This window comes from Artemia franciscana, chromosome 2 (assembly GCF_032884065.1).
Source record: "Artemia franciscana chromosome 2, ASM3288406v1, whole genome shotgun sequence".
Taxonomy (NCBI): domain Eukaryota; kingdom Metazoa; phylum Arthropoda; class Branchiopoda; order Anostraca; family Artemiidae; genus Artemia; species Artemia franciscana.
This window is the reverse complement of record NC_088864.1, coordinates 13011798-13027972: the sequence shown is the minus strand read 5'-3', so window position 1 is coordinate 13027972 and position 16175 is coordinate 13011798. Positions and strand designations below refer to the sequence as shown.

The 16175-nt window shown below is 34.7% G+C and overlaps 1 protein-coding gene across 1 annotated transcript in view; it reads right to left on the bottom strand.

Moving 5' to 3' along the window:
• LOC136037515 (transient receptor potential protein-like) overlaps window positions 1-16175 on the bottom strand; it is a 90936-nt gene that overhangs the window by 38233 nt on the left and 36528 nt on the right. Inside the window, exons 7-9 of the mRNA XM_065720239.1 lie at window positions 14829-14996; window positions 4702-4936; window positions 2611-2763 (exon numbers count right to left, since the gene is read on the bottom strand). Coding sequence (XP_065576311.1) covers window positions 2611-2763; window positions 4702-4936; window positions 14829-14996 — 556 coding nt within the window. The remainder of the gene's footprint in view (window positions 1-2610; window positions 2764-4701; window positions 4937-14828; window positions 14997-16175) is intronic.

Below are 16175 nucleotides of genomic sequence, written 5' to 3'. Positions count from 1 at the left end.
TGTGGAGGAGGTAATACAATTTGATCAAGCAAGCAGCAATGTCCATGTAAATCACCTTTGTTGGCTACTCTTGCCTCAAAAAGATGGAGGACTCCAAAGTGAAAACATAAAACGTTGAAGTGTATCAGTGACTTGTAATTAACACTTGCGTAGTCTATTACATCTTTATAGGTTTGTACAGGGTTTTGCACCAGAGTTTGTTGGTGTCAAACATGGTGACTTTGTTTTTATTCTAACGTAATATTTCTTTCTTTTTAACTCTTATTTTTGACTCGCTTTGATTTCACTGTCACTTGTCTTCTAACAACAGTATTATGTGTTCTTTATTTTCATTTTCTACACGTTTTGATACTCGCTTTCGCGTGTCCACTAACGGTACAATTTTTTGTTCTTCACTATTGTTTTTGACACGTTCTGATTCTCGCTGTCACTTATAATTTTCTCTGCTGCTGTCTTCTAACCGCATATTTCTTTGTTCTTCATTTTCACTTCTGATTCTTTCTGATCCTCGTTATCATATGTCTTGTTACCGCACATTTTTTAATCCTTCACTTTCGTTTTAGCCTCATGGTAAATGACACTGCAACTTATCTTTTAACCATATATTTCTTTGTTTTTCAATTTCGTTTACCATTACTTCAGGCATTTTTTCAGTAACCGCTTTCTTCTTCACTTTTGTTTTTGACTCATTGTAATTCTCGCTCCCACTTATCCTTTAATCGCACTTTTTTTTCACTGTCGTTTTTGACTCCTTGTAATTTTTGCTGCCGTTTATCTGTTAACCGCATATTTCTTTGTTCTTAACCTTTGTTTTTGACTCGTCTTAGTTATCGTTTTCGCAAGCATTGTAACCGCATTTTTTTTTGTTCTTCATTTTTCGTTTATTATTACTTTAGATTTTTTTCCTGCCCTTTGCCTTAGCTGCTTTAATTGGTCTTGTCGTATTTAATGGTCTAGGCTGTTCATTTTCTTCCATTGTGAATTCAAATTTCTCATGTCGTCCTCTAAATCTTGTCTCACTGATGAAGTAGTTGGTTGATGTTGAGCAACGGCTAATTTACGTTTTTGTCCCCTGGGTATTATGAAACTGCTGAAAATGCCTTTTTTAAGTCAACTCATTAAAGATGCTATTTTATGCTTAGCTATTTTGTTCTGTGAATTTACATGCGTCATAAATACTAAAAACGATACAATCAATCCTGGGGAGGAAATGACGTATTTATGCTTTTGAAACGTACTCATAAATATGATGTTACTCAAATGAATTTTTTTCCAAAATTAAAGCTCTTAATGAATTTTGTCAAACTCTTGACCTCTCTAGTTCATTTTTTCTGCCAGAAAATCGCATGATGCCGTCCGGGCAACAAACAACTAAGTGGAAATCCGACCTGCGAAGCAGACAACGCCTAAAAAGTACAGGGCAGGTTTCTAACATGACTTATAGTTTATAGATTTAAAATTTGAAAGTTTAATGGAATGTTTGATCCCAGCTGGTTATGGCATAAATAATCTCATTATCTGTTTCGACCATTTCTTAAATCGCTTTCTCACTAGACTCGGATAAACTGGAAAGGAAATCGACCAATGAAACTGAAACTTCGAGTGAAGTGTTCTTAAACACAGCAATAGAAAAACCGGCCCTCTAATTATCTGTTTCATTCATTGTCAAAAGTGGTTTATATACGAAATGCAAACTAAAAATACTGTTTTGGTGAGGTATTCCTGTCCTATTTGGAGATAGGGTTGATTGAGGATTTTTTTTTTTACTGAGAATTTTTTTAGTAGGTTTACTAAACTAAAGATATAAATCTTGAAAAGGCTTATGGTAGGCCAGTCCTGTTTAAGTTCTTTTATTAGCAGTTAAACTACTGTTACTACTAACAACTTGTTACAGCGGCTAGCCACCTGAGCCAAACACAGGTGTGCAGGCCTTTCTCCTTTTTCTTCTACTTCACCTAACTTCTCCTCCATTTAAATCTGTCCCGAGTTTTAATCTTCTCCCACAAAGTCTCAGCTTCGTTTAATAATCTTTCTTACTATCTCTTCCATGCCCCTTCAAGGATAATTTTCTTTTCGTTTGGTGCCAGAAGGATGGCTAAGAAGCACAGTCTTGGCAAGCTATCATCGTTCATCTAAGTTTCTGTACTATCTTAACTATCTTAACTATGTGCCATCTTGACTATTATTCCGTTATAGCCTTTCGTTATAGAAATTGAGATCTAACCATATTGGTCGCTTGTAAACTCTCTTAAATTGAGTTTTACTACAAAACCTTGAAATTGGGCAAGTAAATAACCAGATCAAGTTAAATGAAATAACTAACATGGATCTTGATCTGCGTAATAGATACTCATTGTCTCTGCCATTTTCTTGCTTTGAAGAAATGATCTAGAAAAACTTTATATACAATGGAATAACACAGTAAGTATTATGAAGACATATTTCGGTGAAAAGCTTGTCCCTGCTTTTAAGGGTAGTCTAATATCCCAATATGAGATTCAATGATGTGCAGATCTTGGAATTCTGCAACTCCAAGAAAGAGATGCATAATTGAATACCCTTTCATGTGAAAAAGATGGAGAACAAGTTTGCTAGATCTGCAATACTCACCAAACACCCAAAAAATAATAAGGCATTCAACTGGTCCAGGGAGAGAGCCTCTCTCCTTGCGTTGCCATTCATACATCATTTCCTTAATCCATTCTGGCCCAAACCATTCTATTAGGACATATTCGAGACGCTGTGATGCCATTGCCAGCAATGCTGAAAGTAAAAAGTATAAATAAAAAGAGAATCGGAAAATATCATACAAAGTATATTAATAATGTTTATCAAAGTAAAAAGTGATCTGGACCAACAAAACTTTTCTGAAGTTGTAAGGGAATAAATTTTAATAAGAATATATACATAGAAAGAACATGCTTTTTATAGTGGTTCCAGAAATATATATAATTCATCAAGTTTAAAGTTACGCATCAAGGCAGTTAATTGATTTTTGAGAAAGGGAGAAAATAGCATGAAGAGGGCAATTAATATTGCCGAAAACTAAACCCTTAAAATAAAGCATATCAGAGAACCCAATCATTTAGGTTTACCTTGGGCGTACTTTGTGCCCAGGTCCCGTTCACCCCCCCCCCCAAAAGAAAGATCGTAGATTTACTTGAATTTCTGGTCATTGGTAATTCAAATTATCAAATTTGAGTTTTTTTTCTTTATCAATCTCTTCTGAAAGTTTTTATTATTATAGCCCCTTCCCCCAAAAAACCTCCTGGGTAAGTAAGTGCCTGACTTACGTGCATGGATTTGTGTTTTGACAGTAAAATAATTACAATAAAGACAAACCTATGGCATTCATCTGTGAAAAACCTTATAGTAGGTTAGTCAAAAGTCTACTGAATTATTTCCAACGGGAAAATACCATTTTTTCTCCAATATGACTGGCCTGAATTCTAAGAAAAACCATATTTTTTAAATTTCTTTGTTATTTTCCATAAGTAGAAAATAACAAGTCCTCGTAAGAGCATAATTATATGCTTAAAAGTATATAAATCATTAGTATGATGGTGCTGAAGGCTTTTTGCGCTGAAAAACAGGATTTTAAACTAAACTGTTCCACTGAAAATTAGGCCTGTGAGTTCACGATCTAGATTGTGAATTAAATAAAAAAAAACAACTAGTTTTTTTAACTGAAAGTACGGAGCGACATTAAAACTTAAAACGAACAGAAATTACTCCGTATATGAAATGGGTTGTCCCCTCCGCAATCCCTCGCTCTTTACGCTAAAGCGTTTAATTGTTTTAAAAAGCAGAATTGTGGCAAAGAGTCAAACTTTAGCGCAAAGAGCGAGGGATTGCGGAGGGGACAACCCATTTCATGTACGGAGTAATTTCTGTTCGTTTTAAGTTTTAATGTCACTCCTTACTTTCAGTTAAAAAAACTAGTTTTTTTTATTTAATTCTGAACGTTTTTGAATTAATGCATGTTTGATTTTGGCTCTCCGCACATAAATTATTAAAATGAAATTTGTCTTCTAATTCTTTTTTTTGGCTAAATGGCTTTCTCTTAGTTTTGATCAGACGATTTTTGAAAAATAAGGGGTGGGGAAGGAGGCCTAGTTGCCCTGCAATTTTTCGGTTACTTTTTTGGTTACCATTGAGCCGGGTCGCTCCTTACTACAGTTCGTTACCACGAACTGTTTGATAACTAAAACTAAAAAGGTAATTGATTGTTGGTTTTAATTTTCATGTTCTAAAGCCTACCACAGGAACCTACACAGGAGGTTTTCTTTAGGGGGGGGGAGAATAATAATTTTTTTTTTTAATAATTTGAATAAGTAGCCAGAAATTAAAAAAAAGATTATGATTTCAAAGAGGGAGTTCAGGCCCCTAGGCATCTCCCCGACGTGCGTTTTTAAGCTACCAGCTTTCATGCTAAAAAAAAAAAATCCTCAGGATTATTTACTGTTTATTTATATGTTTCAACATAGATAAATTTCTTTTAATATATTTTGCCACAAGCATCAGCAAGCAGAATAAAAGGTGAACTTAGTCAAACTATCTTCTCTAAAATGTTTGTCGATAGTCAAAATTTGTTTTACAACAATATATTTTAATCATATTCTTCAGGGAATGTCCATATACTGTGGTGCGAAAATAGTAATATAGCGTTGATAAAGGTATTTGTAAAAAGCAAAGACTTACAGAGAAAAAATAGATAAGATGCAGAATGGAAGAGAAACTTCGGGAAAGGTTTTTTCGAAAAGGCTGCTTTTTCACTATTTGGTGCAATCATATGTATTGTTGCATACAAAGGGAATTGACAAGCCAGAGTTGCCATTTGTACAATTTGACCAACCAGTCCTTTCCGTCGAATTCCCGGCAAGCCCTCATACCATATTGTTCCCAGAAGCTGCTGAACGTTGGGATGGGCAACAAACTAAAAAGGAAAGAGGAAATATTAAATAGTAGATATCAGAGAATAAGAATCTAAATTGGGGTTAATATTTCCAAGAATATGTTGTCAATTGTCATATGCTTTTTTTGTAATATGATACTTAATAATAATATTACAAAAATTTTGTATATAATAATATTATACAGTTATTATACTTATTTTTTGTCAATATTGTGTTTTACTGGGTTATCGACGCTTCTTGACTACTAAGGTCCTTGCGCCGGTCATGCAGTGTGTTGTTACAGCAGGGCTCGATCTCTGGGTCCTGTATTATAAAGCTGAGTTCAAACCCACTGCGCCATGACAGTTACGTCAATATTCACTATTACTACTGTTCCCCAAGTAAGTGTGTTTTTTTTTTTAACCCAGCAGAAGCAGAAAAACGATTTGGAGAACAAAAAAAAACAATATTAATAATAAAAAAGAAAATATAAAATCACTGCACACTATATAACACAAATCTGTTAACTAGCGCCAGAAAAGAAAAAGGAAAAAGAGGATCATGCTCACAAATGAAATTCAAAGTATTTATGCAGAGAGTATCGTAGAGGCCATCTTTTTGAGAAGGTACACCAAGAGGCTTAGGCTTATTGGGAAACATATTAGATAAAAAAATTTAAAAGTTTTAAACACATTAATATCTAGTAAGTAGCTTTAAAATTTCGTGCTAATAGCCAAAGAGCGTAATCGTCATAATTTTTTTAATGTCATTAAAATGCGGTTTTACCTTTTTGGAAATATTTTTTGGGGGAGAGGAGGGCTTTATCATAAGAAAGAACATGTAGTTCATGTGTGTTCCTTAATTAATGTACTTAATTTTCTAATTAGTCCATGAAATTATTTCAGGTAGCCTTTGGGCTATTGGTGGTGAAAATTTTCGTGTGCTTACGATTTCACCCCTATATTCGTCTTCCTTAGGTTTAAGGAAGTAAAAAAGCCTCTGCAAATACACTCAGCAAGTCAAAAAAACGAAAAAGTAAGTCATTTTGAAAAAATACCATACAAGCCCATCAATTTTTAGGCAACAAAATTATCTCAATACAAAATACCAATGGTTCAGAAAATTTAGAAGAGTCATCGTGAAATCAAACTATAAACTAAAATTATATTCAATGAGGGTACTATGCTAAGACACCATTTGCATTTTACATAGAAAATCAAGGAAAAATTTTCACGTGCTCTTTAAGTACCTAATTTGCAAAATTATTTTTCTCTATAACGAATCATTCATGACGACACTTTACTTTTATCTAATATTCGGGCTTTTTTTTTATATGGCAGGGTAAAATGAACAAGATGCGTAGGCATGTGATGGTCAAATCTTTCATCTTTTAGGTAATGAACTTTTAGGCTAGAGATACGCTAATGTAACATCTTGTTTGCACATAATTTTACCCCTACCTTTGTCTTCCCTTGCCTTTTCTGAATTAAATATGCCTCTGAAAATGTACTTAGCACATTAAAAAAGGAAGAAAAATAACCATCACAGTCCTCTGAATCTTTTTAATTTTACCGTACCATAAAAAATAGTACACATAGTACACCCTCAACCGTCCGTGAGATATTGCTGATGGGCTCTTTTGAGAGTCAGTAGGCACATAGTATTTTGATTATGTCAAACATACCTCTCAAAACTTAAGAAAGTAGTAAAAAATATATTTTGATTTTAAACATAGTGTGTTTTGATTTTGTTCATTATTTCCCTCAAAATTTCCTGAAAATAATTGCAAATAAAAGTAGTCACAGCCACAAGCAGTTGAAGTTGCATTCAAGAGCAGTCTCATTCGTAGTCACAAGTAGTTGCAGTCACAAGTAATCGTAGTCGAAGTATGAAATAGTCAGAGTTGTAAGTAATCAAACAATTCGTGGTAACGAACTGTGAGCGACCCGGCTCAATAGTAGCCGAAACTCTAAAAAATGGAATTTTGATACCAATAAACACATCAAAAGAATTGCATTTTTATGCTGATTCTAAATATAAAAGTTTCATCAAGTTTAGTAATACCCACCAAAAGTGTCAAGCCTGATAAAATTTGCCTTATTTTAGAAATAAATAAAAAAAAACTAGTTTTTTTTAACTGAAAGTAAGGAGCGACATTAAAACTTAAAACGAACAGAAATTACTCCGTATATGAAATGGGTTGTCCCCTCCGCAGTCCCACGCTCTTTACGCTAAAGTTTGACTCTTTGCCACAATTCTACTATTTAAAACAATTAAAAACTTTAGCGTAAAGAGCGTGGGACTGCGGAGGGGACAACCCATTTCATATACGGAGTAATTTCTGTTCGTTTTAAGTTTTAATGTCGCTCCTTACTTTCAGTTAAAAAAAACTAGTTTTTTTTTATTTAATTTCTGAACGTTTTTGAATTAATGCATGTTTGATTTTGGCTCTCCGCACATAAATTATTGAAATGAAATTAGTATATTAATTTTTTTTTTTTGCTAAATGGCTTTCTCTTAGTTTTGATCAGACGATTTTGAGAAATAAGGGGTGGGGAAGGAGGCCTAGCTGCCCTCCAATTTTTCGGTTACTTAAAAAGGCTACTAGAACTTTTAATATTCAACGAACGTTTTTATTAGTAAAAAATATACGTAACTTAAGAATTAACTTACGTAACAAACTTTTATATTTTTATATTTTTATTATGTGTACGAGGGGGTTTGTACCCTCGTTAATACCTCGCTCTTTACACTAAATCGTAAGTTTTGTCCCAGTTCTTTAAGAATGACCCCTGAATCAAAAAGGCCGTAGAATAAATAGTTGAAATCACTAAAAATATTTTTGCATAAAGAGCGAGGTATTTATCTCCTCCTAAATACCTCGCTCTTTATGCTAAAGTATTTTTAGAACCCCTCATATGCGTAATAATCTCTGTTCGTTTTAAATTTCAATGCTATTCCTTACTTTCATTTGAAAAAACGTTTTCATGTTTATTTTTTCATTGTTTTTTTATAGTAATGCTAGAAAATCCTGCGCCCTTTTCATTGAATTTTTCTTCCCCCATGACATATTCCTCAAAGGAAAGATCCTCCCACAAAGCCCTCTCCCATCAACCCCACCCCCCAAACCAAAAAATCCCCATGAAAACGTCTGTACACTTCCCAATAACCAATACTATATGTAAACATTGGTCAAAGTTTGTAACTTGCAGCCCCTCCCTCAGGGATTGTGGGGGAGTAAGTCATTCCCAAAGACATAGTTATAATGGTTTTCGACTATGCTGAACAAAATGGCTATCTTAAAATTTTAATCTGTTGACTTTTGGAAAAAAATGAGCATGGGAGGGGGCCTATTTGCCCTCCAATTTTTTTGGTCACTTAAAAAGGACACTAGAACTTTTCATTTTCGTTAGAATGAGCCCTCTCGCGACATTCTAGGACCACTTGGTCGATAAGATGACCCCTGGGGAAAAAACAAAAACAAACAAACAAATAAACACGCACCCGTGATTTGTCTTCTGGCAAGAAATACAAAATTCCACATTTTTTAGATAGGAGCCTGAAATTTTTGCTATAGAGTTCTCTGATATACCGAATGCGATAGTGTGATTTTCGTTAAGATTCTATGACTTTTAGGGGATGTTTCCCCCTTTTTTCCAAAATAGGACAAATTTTCTCAGGCTCGTCACTTTTGATGACAAAGACTAAATTAATTGAAACTTATATATTTAGAATCAGCGTAAAAATTCAATTCTTTTTATGTATCTTTTAGCATCAAAATTCCGTTTTTTAGAATTTCGTTTACTATTGAGCCGGGTCGCCCCTTACTACAGTTCCTTACCACGAACTATTTGAAAAGAAAATAATTCGGTATTTCGGGGCTTCTGACATTATTACTCCTTTGCGGAAGTTAGGCTCAAAATTGAAAAAGGACTATATTTTTTCTCTGGGCCCCTTCCACCTCTTAGTTCGTTTATTTTCCCGTTAGTTTTCACCTGTTTTCGCTTTATAGTTGTGTTATCTCTTAGCAGTTCTTTCGTTAGTTGAGTTATGGTTGTGGTATATATGTTTTATCGCTCGTATAGTTGTGTTATTTTCAAATTATACTCCATAATAGAGAGGCTCCGAACACCCAGCATTGTATGTTAAGCTCTTAATTTGACGTTTTTTTCTAACGTGACCACATTCGTCCTGCGCCCTTTTCATTGAATTTTTTCCCCCATGGCATATTTCTCCAAGGAAAGATCCTCCCACATAGCCCCCTCCCTCAACCCTACCCCCAAAACCAAAAAAAAACCCTGAAAACGTCTGTACACTTCCCAGTAACCATTATTATATGTAAACACTGGTTGAAGTTTGTAACTTGCAACCCCTCCCCCAGGGACTGTGGGGGAGTAAGTCATCCCCAAAAACATAGTTATTATGATTTTCGACTATGCTAAACAAAATGGCTATCTCAAAATTTTGATCCGTTGACTTTGGGAAAAAAATGAGCGTGGGAGGGGGCCTAGATGCCCTCCAATTTTTTTGGTCACTTAAAAAGGGCACAAGAACTTTTTATTTCCGTTAGAATGAGCCCTCTTGCGACATTCTAGGACCACTTGGTCGATACGATGACCCCTGGGAAAAAAAAAACAAAAACAAAAAAAAAAAAAACAAACAAATAAACACGCACCCGTGATTTGTCTTCTGGCAAAAATTGCAAAATTCCACATTTTTGTAGATAGGAGCTTGAAACTTCTACAGTAGGGTTCTCTGATACGCTGAATCTGATGGTGTCATTTTCGTTAAGATCCTACGACTTTTAGGGGGTGTTTCCCCCTATTTTCCTAAATAAGGCAAATTTTCTCAGGCTCGTAATTTTTGATGGCTAAGACTAAACTTGATGAAACTTATATATTTAAAATCAGCATTAAAATGCGATTCTTTTGATGTAGCTATTGATATCAAAATTCAATTTTTTAGAGTTTTGGTTCCTATTGAGCCGGATCGCTCCTTACTACAGTTCGTTACCACGAACTGTTTGAATAGGGTGAAACACCCCTAAAACTTGGAGGGCACCTAGGCCCCTTCCCACGCTCATTTTTTCCCAAAGTAACCGGATCCAAATTTTGAGATAGCCATTTTGTTCAGCATAGTCGAAAAACCTAATAATTATTTCTTTCGGAACGACTTAACCCCCCACAGTACACAGGGATTTGAAGTATTGAGAATTGTACAGAAGTTTTCAGGGGAACTTTTTAACATTAAGGGGGGAGGGGTTTACGTGGGAGGATATTTATTATGAAGGTAGAACATTTCCATGAAGGCACCGTTGGATTTTCTAGCATTATTAAAAAAAAATAAGAAAATAAAAAAAAGAAATTCAGCTGGGAATAAGGAGCAGCATTAAAGCTTAAAACGAACAGAAGTTATTACGTATATAAGAGGGTTTGCCTACTCCAAAATACTCTACTCTTTAAACTAAAGTATTTTTAGTTATTTCAACTATTTATTCTACGACCTTTGTGATTCAGGGGTCATTCTTAAAGAATTGGGACAAACATCAAGCTTGAGTGTAAAGAGCGAGGTATTTACGAGGGAGGCGAACCCCCTCATATACGTAATAAAAATATACAAATATAGAAGTTAGTTATGTAGGTTAATTCGTAAGTTATGTATGTTTATTACTAATAAAAACGTTCATAAAAAATACAAAGTACTAGTTGCCTTTTTAAGTAACCAATAATTGGAGTGCAACTAGGCCTCCTCTCCTACCCCCTTTCTTATCAAAATCATCCAATCAAAACTTTGAGAAATCCATTTAGCCCCCCCCCCAAAAAAAATTTAGATGCAAATTTCGCTTTAATTATTCATGTGCGGTGAGCACATGAATAATTAAAAAATGTTCAGAAATTGAATAAAAAAACGAGTTTTTTTTTACTGCAAGTAAGGAGCGATATTAAAGCTTCAAACGAACAGAAATTATTCCGTATATGAAAGAGGATGTCTCCTCCTCAACGCTAAAGCTTTTTATTTAAAAAAAAGTAGAACTGTGACAAAAGGGCGAACTTTAGCGTAAAGAGCGAGGCACTGAGAAGGGGACAACCCCTTTCACATACGGAATAATTTCTGTTCGTTTTAAGTTTTAATATCGCTCCTTACTTGCAGTTAGTTTTTTTTTATTTGATCGCCGTCAAAAGTCATCTTAGTCACAGTCACAAGTAGTCGTGGTTACAGTTACAGTAGCAGTTGTGGTAGTAGTGGCCTTGAAAGTTCCAAATTAATACCCTCAGCTGTTTGTTATGTATTACTGATATGTCACTTTGACAAACATTAGGCAAACAGTGTCTTTTAATTGTGTTTGGTGTCAACATTTCCTCAAAGTAACACTTTAACGCCCTAACCCACTTTGAGGACCCAGGATGAAACATACCCCCATTTCCCAAAGAAAAAATTTTATTTCAAAAACAGGCAACTTGCATAACTTACAGCGCTTGTCCCACAGGTGCAGGGTTTTATGTCAAACCTGAAACTTAGTAATTTTACTTTTGGACTATTTTGAACAAAATGGCTATCTCAAAATTAGGTCGGATGTATTTGGGGAAAAGGCGTGGAAAGGGGGCTGGTTGCCCTCCAGTCACTTTTTACTCTGGAAAAGAGTAAGAGAACTTTTAATTTCCAATCTAATGAACCCCCTCCATAATTTACACGATCAAATCTGTCCATATTGATTGGCTTTGAAAAAATAATACATTCAAGTCTTATGGCTCTTTACAGTGGTGATACTAGAGCACTACCTCTGATTTCTGTTTGTTTAAAGTTTTTATGTTATTTTCTGTTATCTTAAAATTAAATTATCTGAAAATGAAATAAAATTAAATTGTCAAAAATGTAATTATTTTAAAATTGGTCTTTTTAAGATACTATTTCAGTAAATTAAATTTGAATTCTGAACAAGGAGGTCTAAAAGACCAAAACATGAATCTTAAAACTGCGACTTACCAGTTTTGGACAAAGTGACATCCTGTTCTCTCCTCTTAACAAAATATTTCGGCAAGAGCAGGACCTTCTATCCCTTCATTTCATTAAACATTCTTGACAATCGGTCCGAATATGCCCCCTAAATGTATAGCTCTCTACGCTTGACAAAGATTGATTTGAGGGATTTCTTACAAAAATTTCTAGAGTTTAGGCCTCAAATATACTTTTAAGGCCTCACACAAACTCCAAATATTTTCCAGCAATCTTTCCTGTGAAATTTATTCTCCTGGTCAATTCCCAGACTATTTAATTAATAAAATGAATATACAGTCAAATATTTAACATCTAGCACAATTACATGGGATGATGCGACCTACTTCCCCTTTAGCAACTATTCTTAACGTGAAACCTAAATGAATTTCATCAGCGCAAGGGAGAGTAGGCCTACGAGTAAATCACTTCTCCGACTCTCCCACTAAATTGACCTGAAATATTTTCCATGAAAACAGAGAGACTTAGTCCGCAAAACGTAATTTCTGAGGAATATGATACCCCTCCCTCAAGCAGTGACCCGCTGATCCCTCCCTCCCATTTGAAATCTGGCAAGCAACAATCTAATGCTGCATAAAAAAATTTCCATGTTAATGGACATTAGGCTATACATATTTATGTATTTAATTTATTAGTTCTTAATTGGCAGGGTGAGAAATAGTCACTAGCGCTTTGCTGAAAACTAAATAGACAGTTGAAATTGAAATCTTTCTTAACCCATCGGAATTAAAAGGTAATATTTAACGGAAAGTAGTGAAAACGAATAAACTATTAATAAAATCTAATCCATGCTAGACCAAAAAAAAATTACCCGTAACAAATATATAAATTTTGAAAAATTTTATCTTAAACGGTAAGGATCTTAATTAAAATAATACCATCAAATTCAATGCATCAGAGGATTCTATTGTAAAGGTTTCCAAAACTCTTTCCACTAAACTAAACAATTTAGTTTTTTCTTCAGAAGAATGATCTTGGATAGCTATTTCTTCATTGTTTTATTTTTTTCCAACGGTAATCATAACCAACCAGTGAGGGTAGAATTTTAAAATAGGAATCATGTTAATGGGAACATAGCAAACAGCAATAGAAATAGGTGATTTCTTCGATTTTGTGGTGCAAAAAAAAAACAATTTACGCCTATGGAAAGCCATCTTAACGAGTTAAGTTTCAGAGATAGCCAAATGACTTAGAAATATTAAGAAGCTATTAATGCAGCCTCGCAGTTTCAGAAGTAATGGCACTGCCATAAATTTATAGGAGGCGCGCTTAGCTGTAAATAAAGTATTAGGGAAAATGATTGATTGATATTTTTGTGGGAGTGGGGATGAACCCTCAAAAGTGAATTTTTGTTTCGCATTTTCTAAATTAGTGCAACAGGTCCTCCAGAGAAATATGGGGGAGGGTCGTCCCTTCATTAAGAGACATATTTTTTACCAAGCCTGGCATATTTGAGCTGTTGGGTAAAAGATCCTTTCTCATTGCAGAAATACCTAATGTGTACCTTTATTATTATTATTATTATAATCTTATCTTCATAGAAGGGTAAGTGGTAGGGACACCCTACAAGAATAACATTTGTTAAAAGACTCCCTTCCTTCCAAAATTTAAAAATGAAAGCCTCAAGTTCTTTTTGATGTTAACTTCCACCTCCCCTGTCTGAAAAATGCTTTAGGCTAAACTATTGTAAGAGATTTTTAATATTCTCGAAGCACTATCAACCAAAATTTAACTTGAACGTGGGCAGCAGGGGGCTGAGGAGATAGCAGTCTTTCTGAAATTGAAGAGAAACTTGTATCAAATAGGTCTGATCATGGGCTAAAATTTAAAGGCAAAAGTTGTAAATAGAAATCGAGATTCAAAAAATTCAAATTTACATTACAATATATGCATTATCAGAATCTAATTTTGACACGATTCTAACCTTGTAACATTAATTAATTTTAGATTTACTGACCAAAAGCAAAATTTATATAATTTTAGAAAGGGGATGTTATCAATATGAATACTATACGATATAATTCAACATACCTGTGAGCCTTAAAGCTACTATCAACAAATATGGGACTTTATTCAGATGGAAAATTACAGTTCTAGGCCCAATTTTTAAATAAGAAATGAGAGCAACCACAGCAAAGCGCAGATTTCCGCCATTTTTCCCGCAAAGCAAAATTTTTTATACGACATGGCGACAATTCTATTAGACATTAAGATCAGATGACTGATCTTCAGATCAGTCGTCTGATCAGGGACTGATCAGTCTTCTGATCAGGGACTGATCAATTCATTAAGATCAGGGACTGATCAGTTCATTAAGATCAGGGACTTTATTCAGATGGCAATTTACAGTTCTAGGCCCAATTTGTAAATAAGAAATGAGACCGACCACAGCAAAGCGCAGATTTCCGCCATTTTTTCCGCAAATCAAAATTTTTTACAGGATATGGCGACGATTCTATTAGACATTAATATCGAGATAACTAATTAGCATAGAATTGTCAAAAGGATGTATATTCAGTCTTTTAGTCTCAAAGAATATATTTTCGTATATCAAAGCTGGGCAAAATAGAAGATTGGGGAAAAGCGAAAAATATTGACGGATTTTTTTCTTTTTTTTAAGGTCAAACCAGTGACACCTTTAAGATGATTTGGGCATCATATTTCAAAAACTATAACACTCTGTTGCAGGAATAATATTTTTGTTTATTAAAGAATAAACAAATTTCTAAAGCCTTATAAAAGTGTCATTAAGCAATATCTTTAGTCAACTAAGACAAAGTTACCAGGAGTCAAAAGTGGCGTTCAAATACTTGACCTGGTCTTAGAACATTGAATTTTGAACCTGATTCGTTGGAAGCTCAGCAATGTTGAACTTTTATTCAGTCCAGAACTGACTCCCGTGCCTTATTGCTTCATTACCTGTTTCTGGTCACGCTTGATCGCCAGTTTCAGTCTGTCAAGGGTCTGACGGTCTCCTGGCTCCCAAGATTGTCCAGGTGAAAAGTTGAGGATGATCTCAAGCTCCCGGGACGTACGAGCATGATCAAGAAGCTCTGTTGCAAATGCTTCTGTTCGACGGGCTAGATCCTGAAATTGTTGAATATTATATACACGAATTCAAACACTTAAAAGGTAAAAATATAGTTCGAATACCAAAAATCATGGTAATCAACAGGAACACAGATAGGCAAATGTAGAAACGTTTGTATATACTTGTGAAAAATTATAACATTATACTTCAATAGCAAGCACATGAAATGTCGGTAATAAAAACCAAATTCTATTAACTCAAAGATTAAAAAGCAAGATGATGATCCTGAATGTCTGGTTTAGTTGTTGGAATGGTTGAGACATATGGGTATGTATTTAAAATGCAAAATAAGAGAAACCAATATAAAGTATGCTGTATACAACTTTCCGTAAAAAGAGTAAGAAAAGCAACAGAGAGAAAATTTTGAAAGAGAGGATAGAGAGAGAGAGAGAGAGAGAGAGAGAGAGAGAGAGAGAGAGAGAGAGAGAGAGAGAGAGAGAGAGAGAGAGAGAGAGGGGAGAGAGAGAGAGAGAGAGAGAGAAAGTCTACATCAAACCATAGAACAGTAATGCTATTACTGGTGCTACTACTGAATGCTCGACACAGATCAAGTCTCCGAAGACAAACACGGCCGATCAAGCTTCTCCTTAATCCCATCTTGTTTTGAGTTTCACTCTTTACTCCCTCCCTCGAAGCTCCTAATTCTTCTTTCTCATAGTACGGTTTCCCACTCTATTGTAGGGCGGACTACTTTTAGTTTGGCCCTAGTAGCTTTTCTAAAGTACAAATTTGGTATATATTCAGACAATTTGTCTGTAAATCGTATATCCCGTTTTTCTACTCGTGTATCATATGTTTCTCAAGGTTTTGAGTCACTCGCATTTAGGAACAAAACCCAACAACAGTCACTAGCGTGGCTCCTGTCATTCAAGTCTTAATTCTAGGACAAATTGTTTTTTTTTCTTTTAGACTTATTTTAGCTGGTAAAATACATTCCGTGCATTAACTATTCTACTTTCTATGCCTTCAGTGCACCCAGAATCCTAAATCACAATTGCCAAACGATAAGTATTGCCTAAGCGAGTGGTTTTCCACTCGGTAAATTTATTGGTGATATCATTACCCTCATTTATTCCTAGTTTAGCTCACTTGGTCTTCTTACATTATTTTGAGGTATATCCTTATGTTTTGTTTTCTCAAGACCGCGATAAATTTATGGATTTCCTCCCACATCT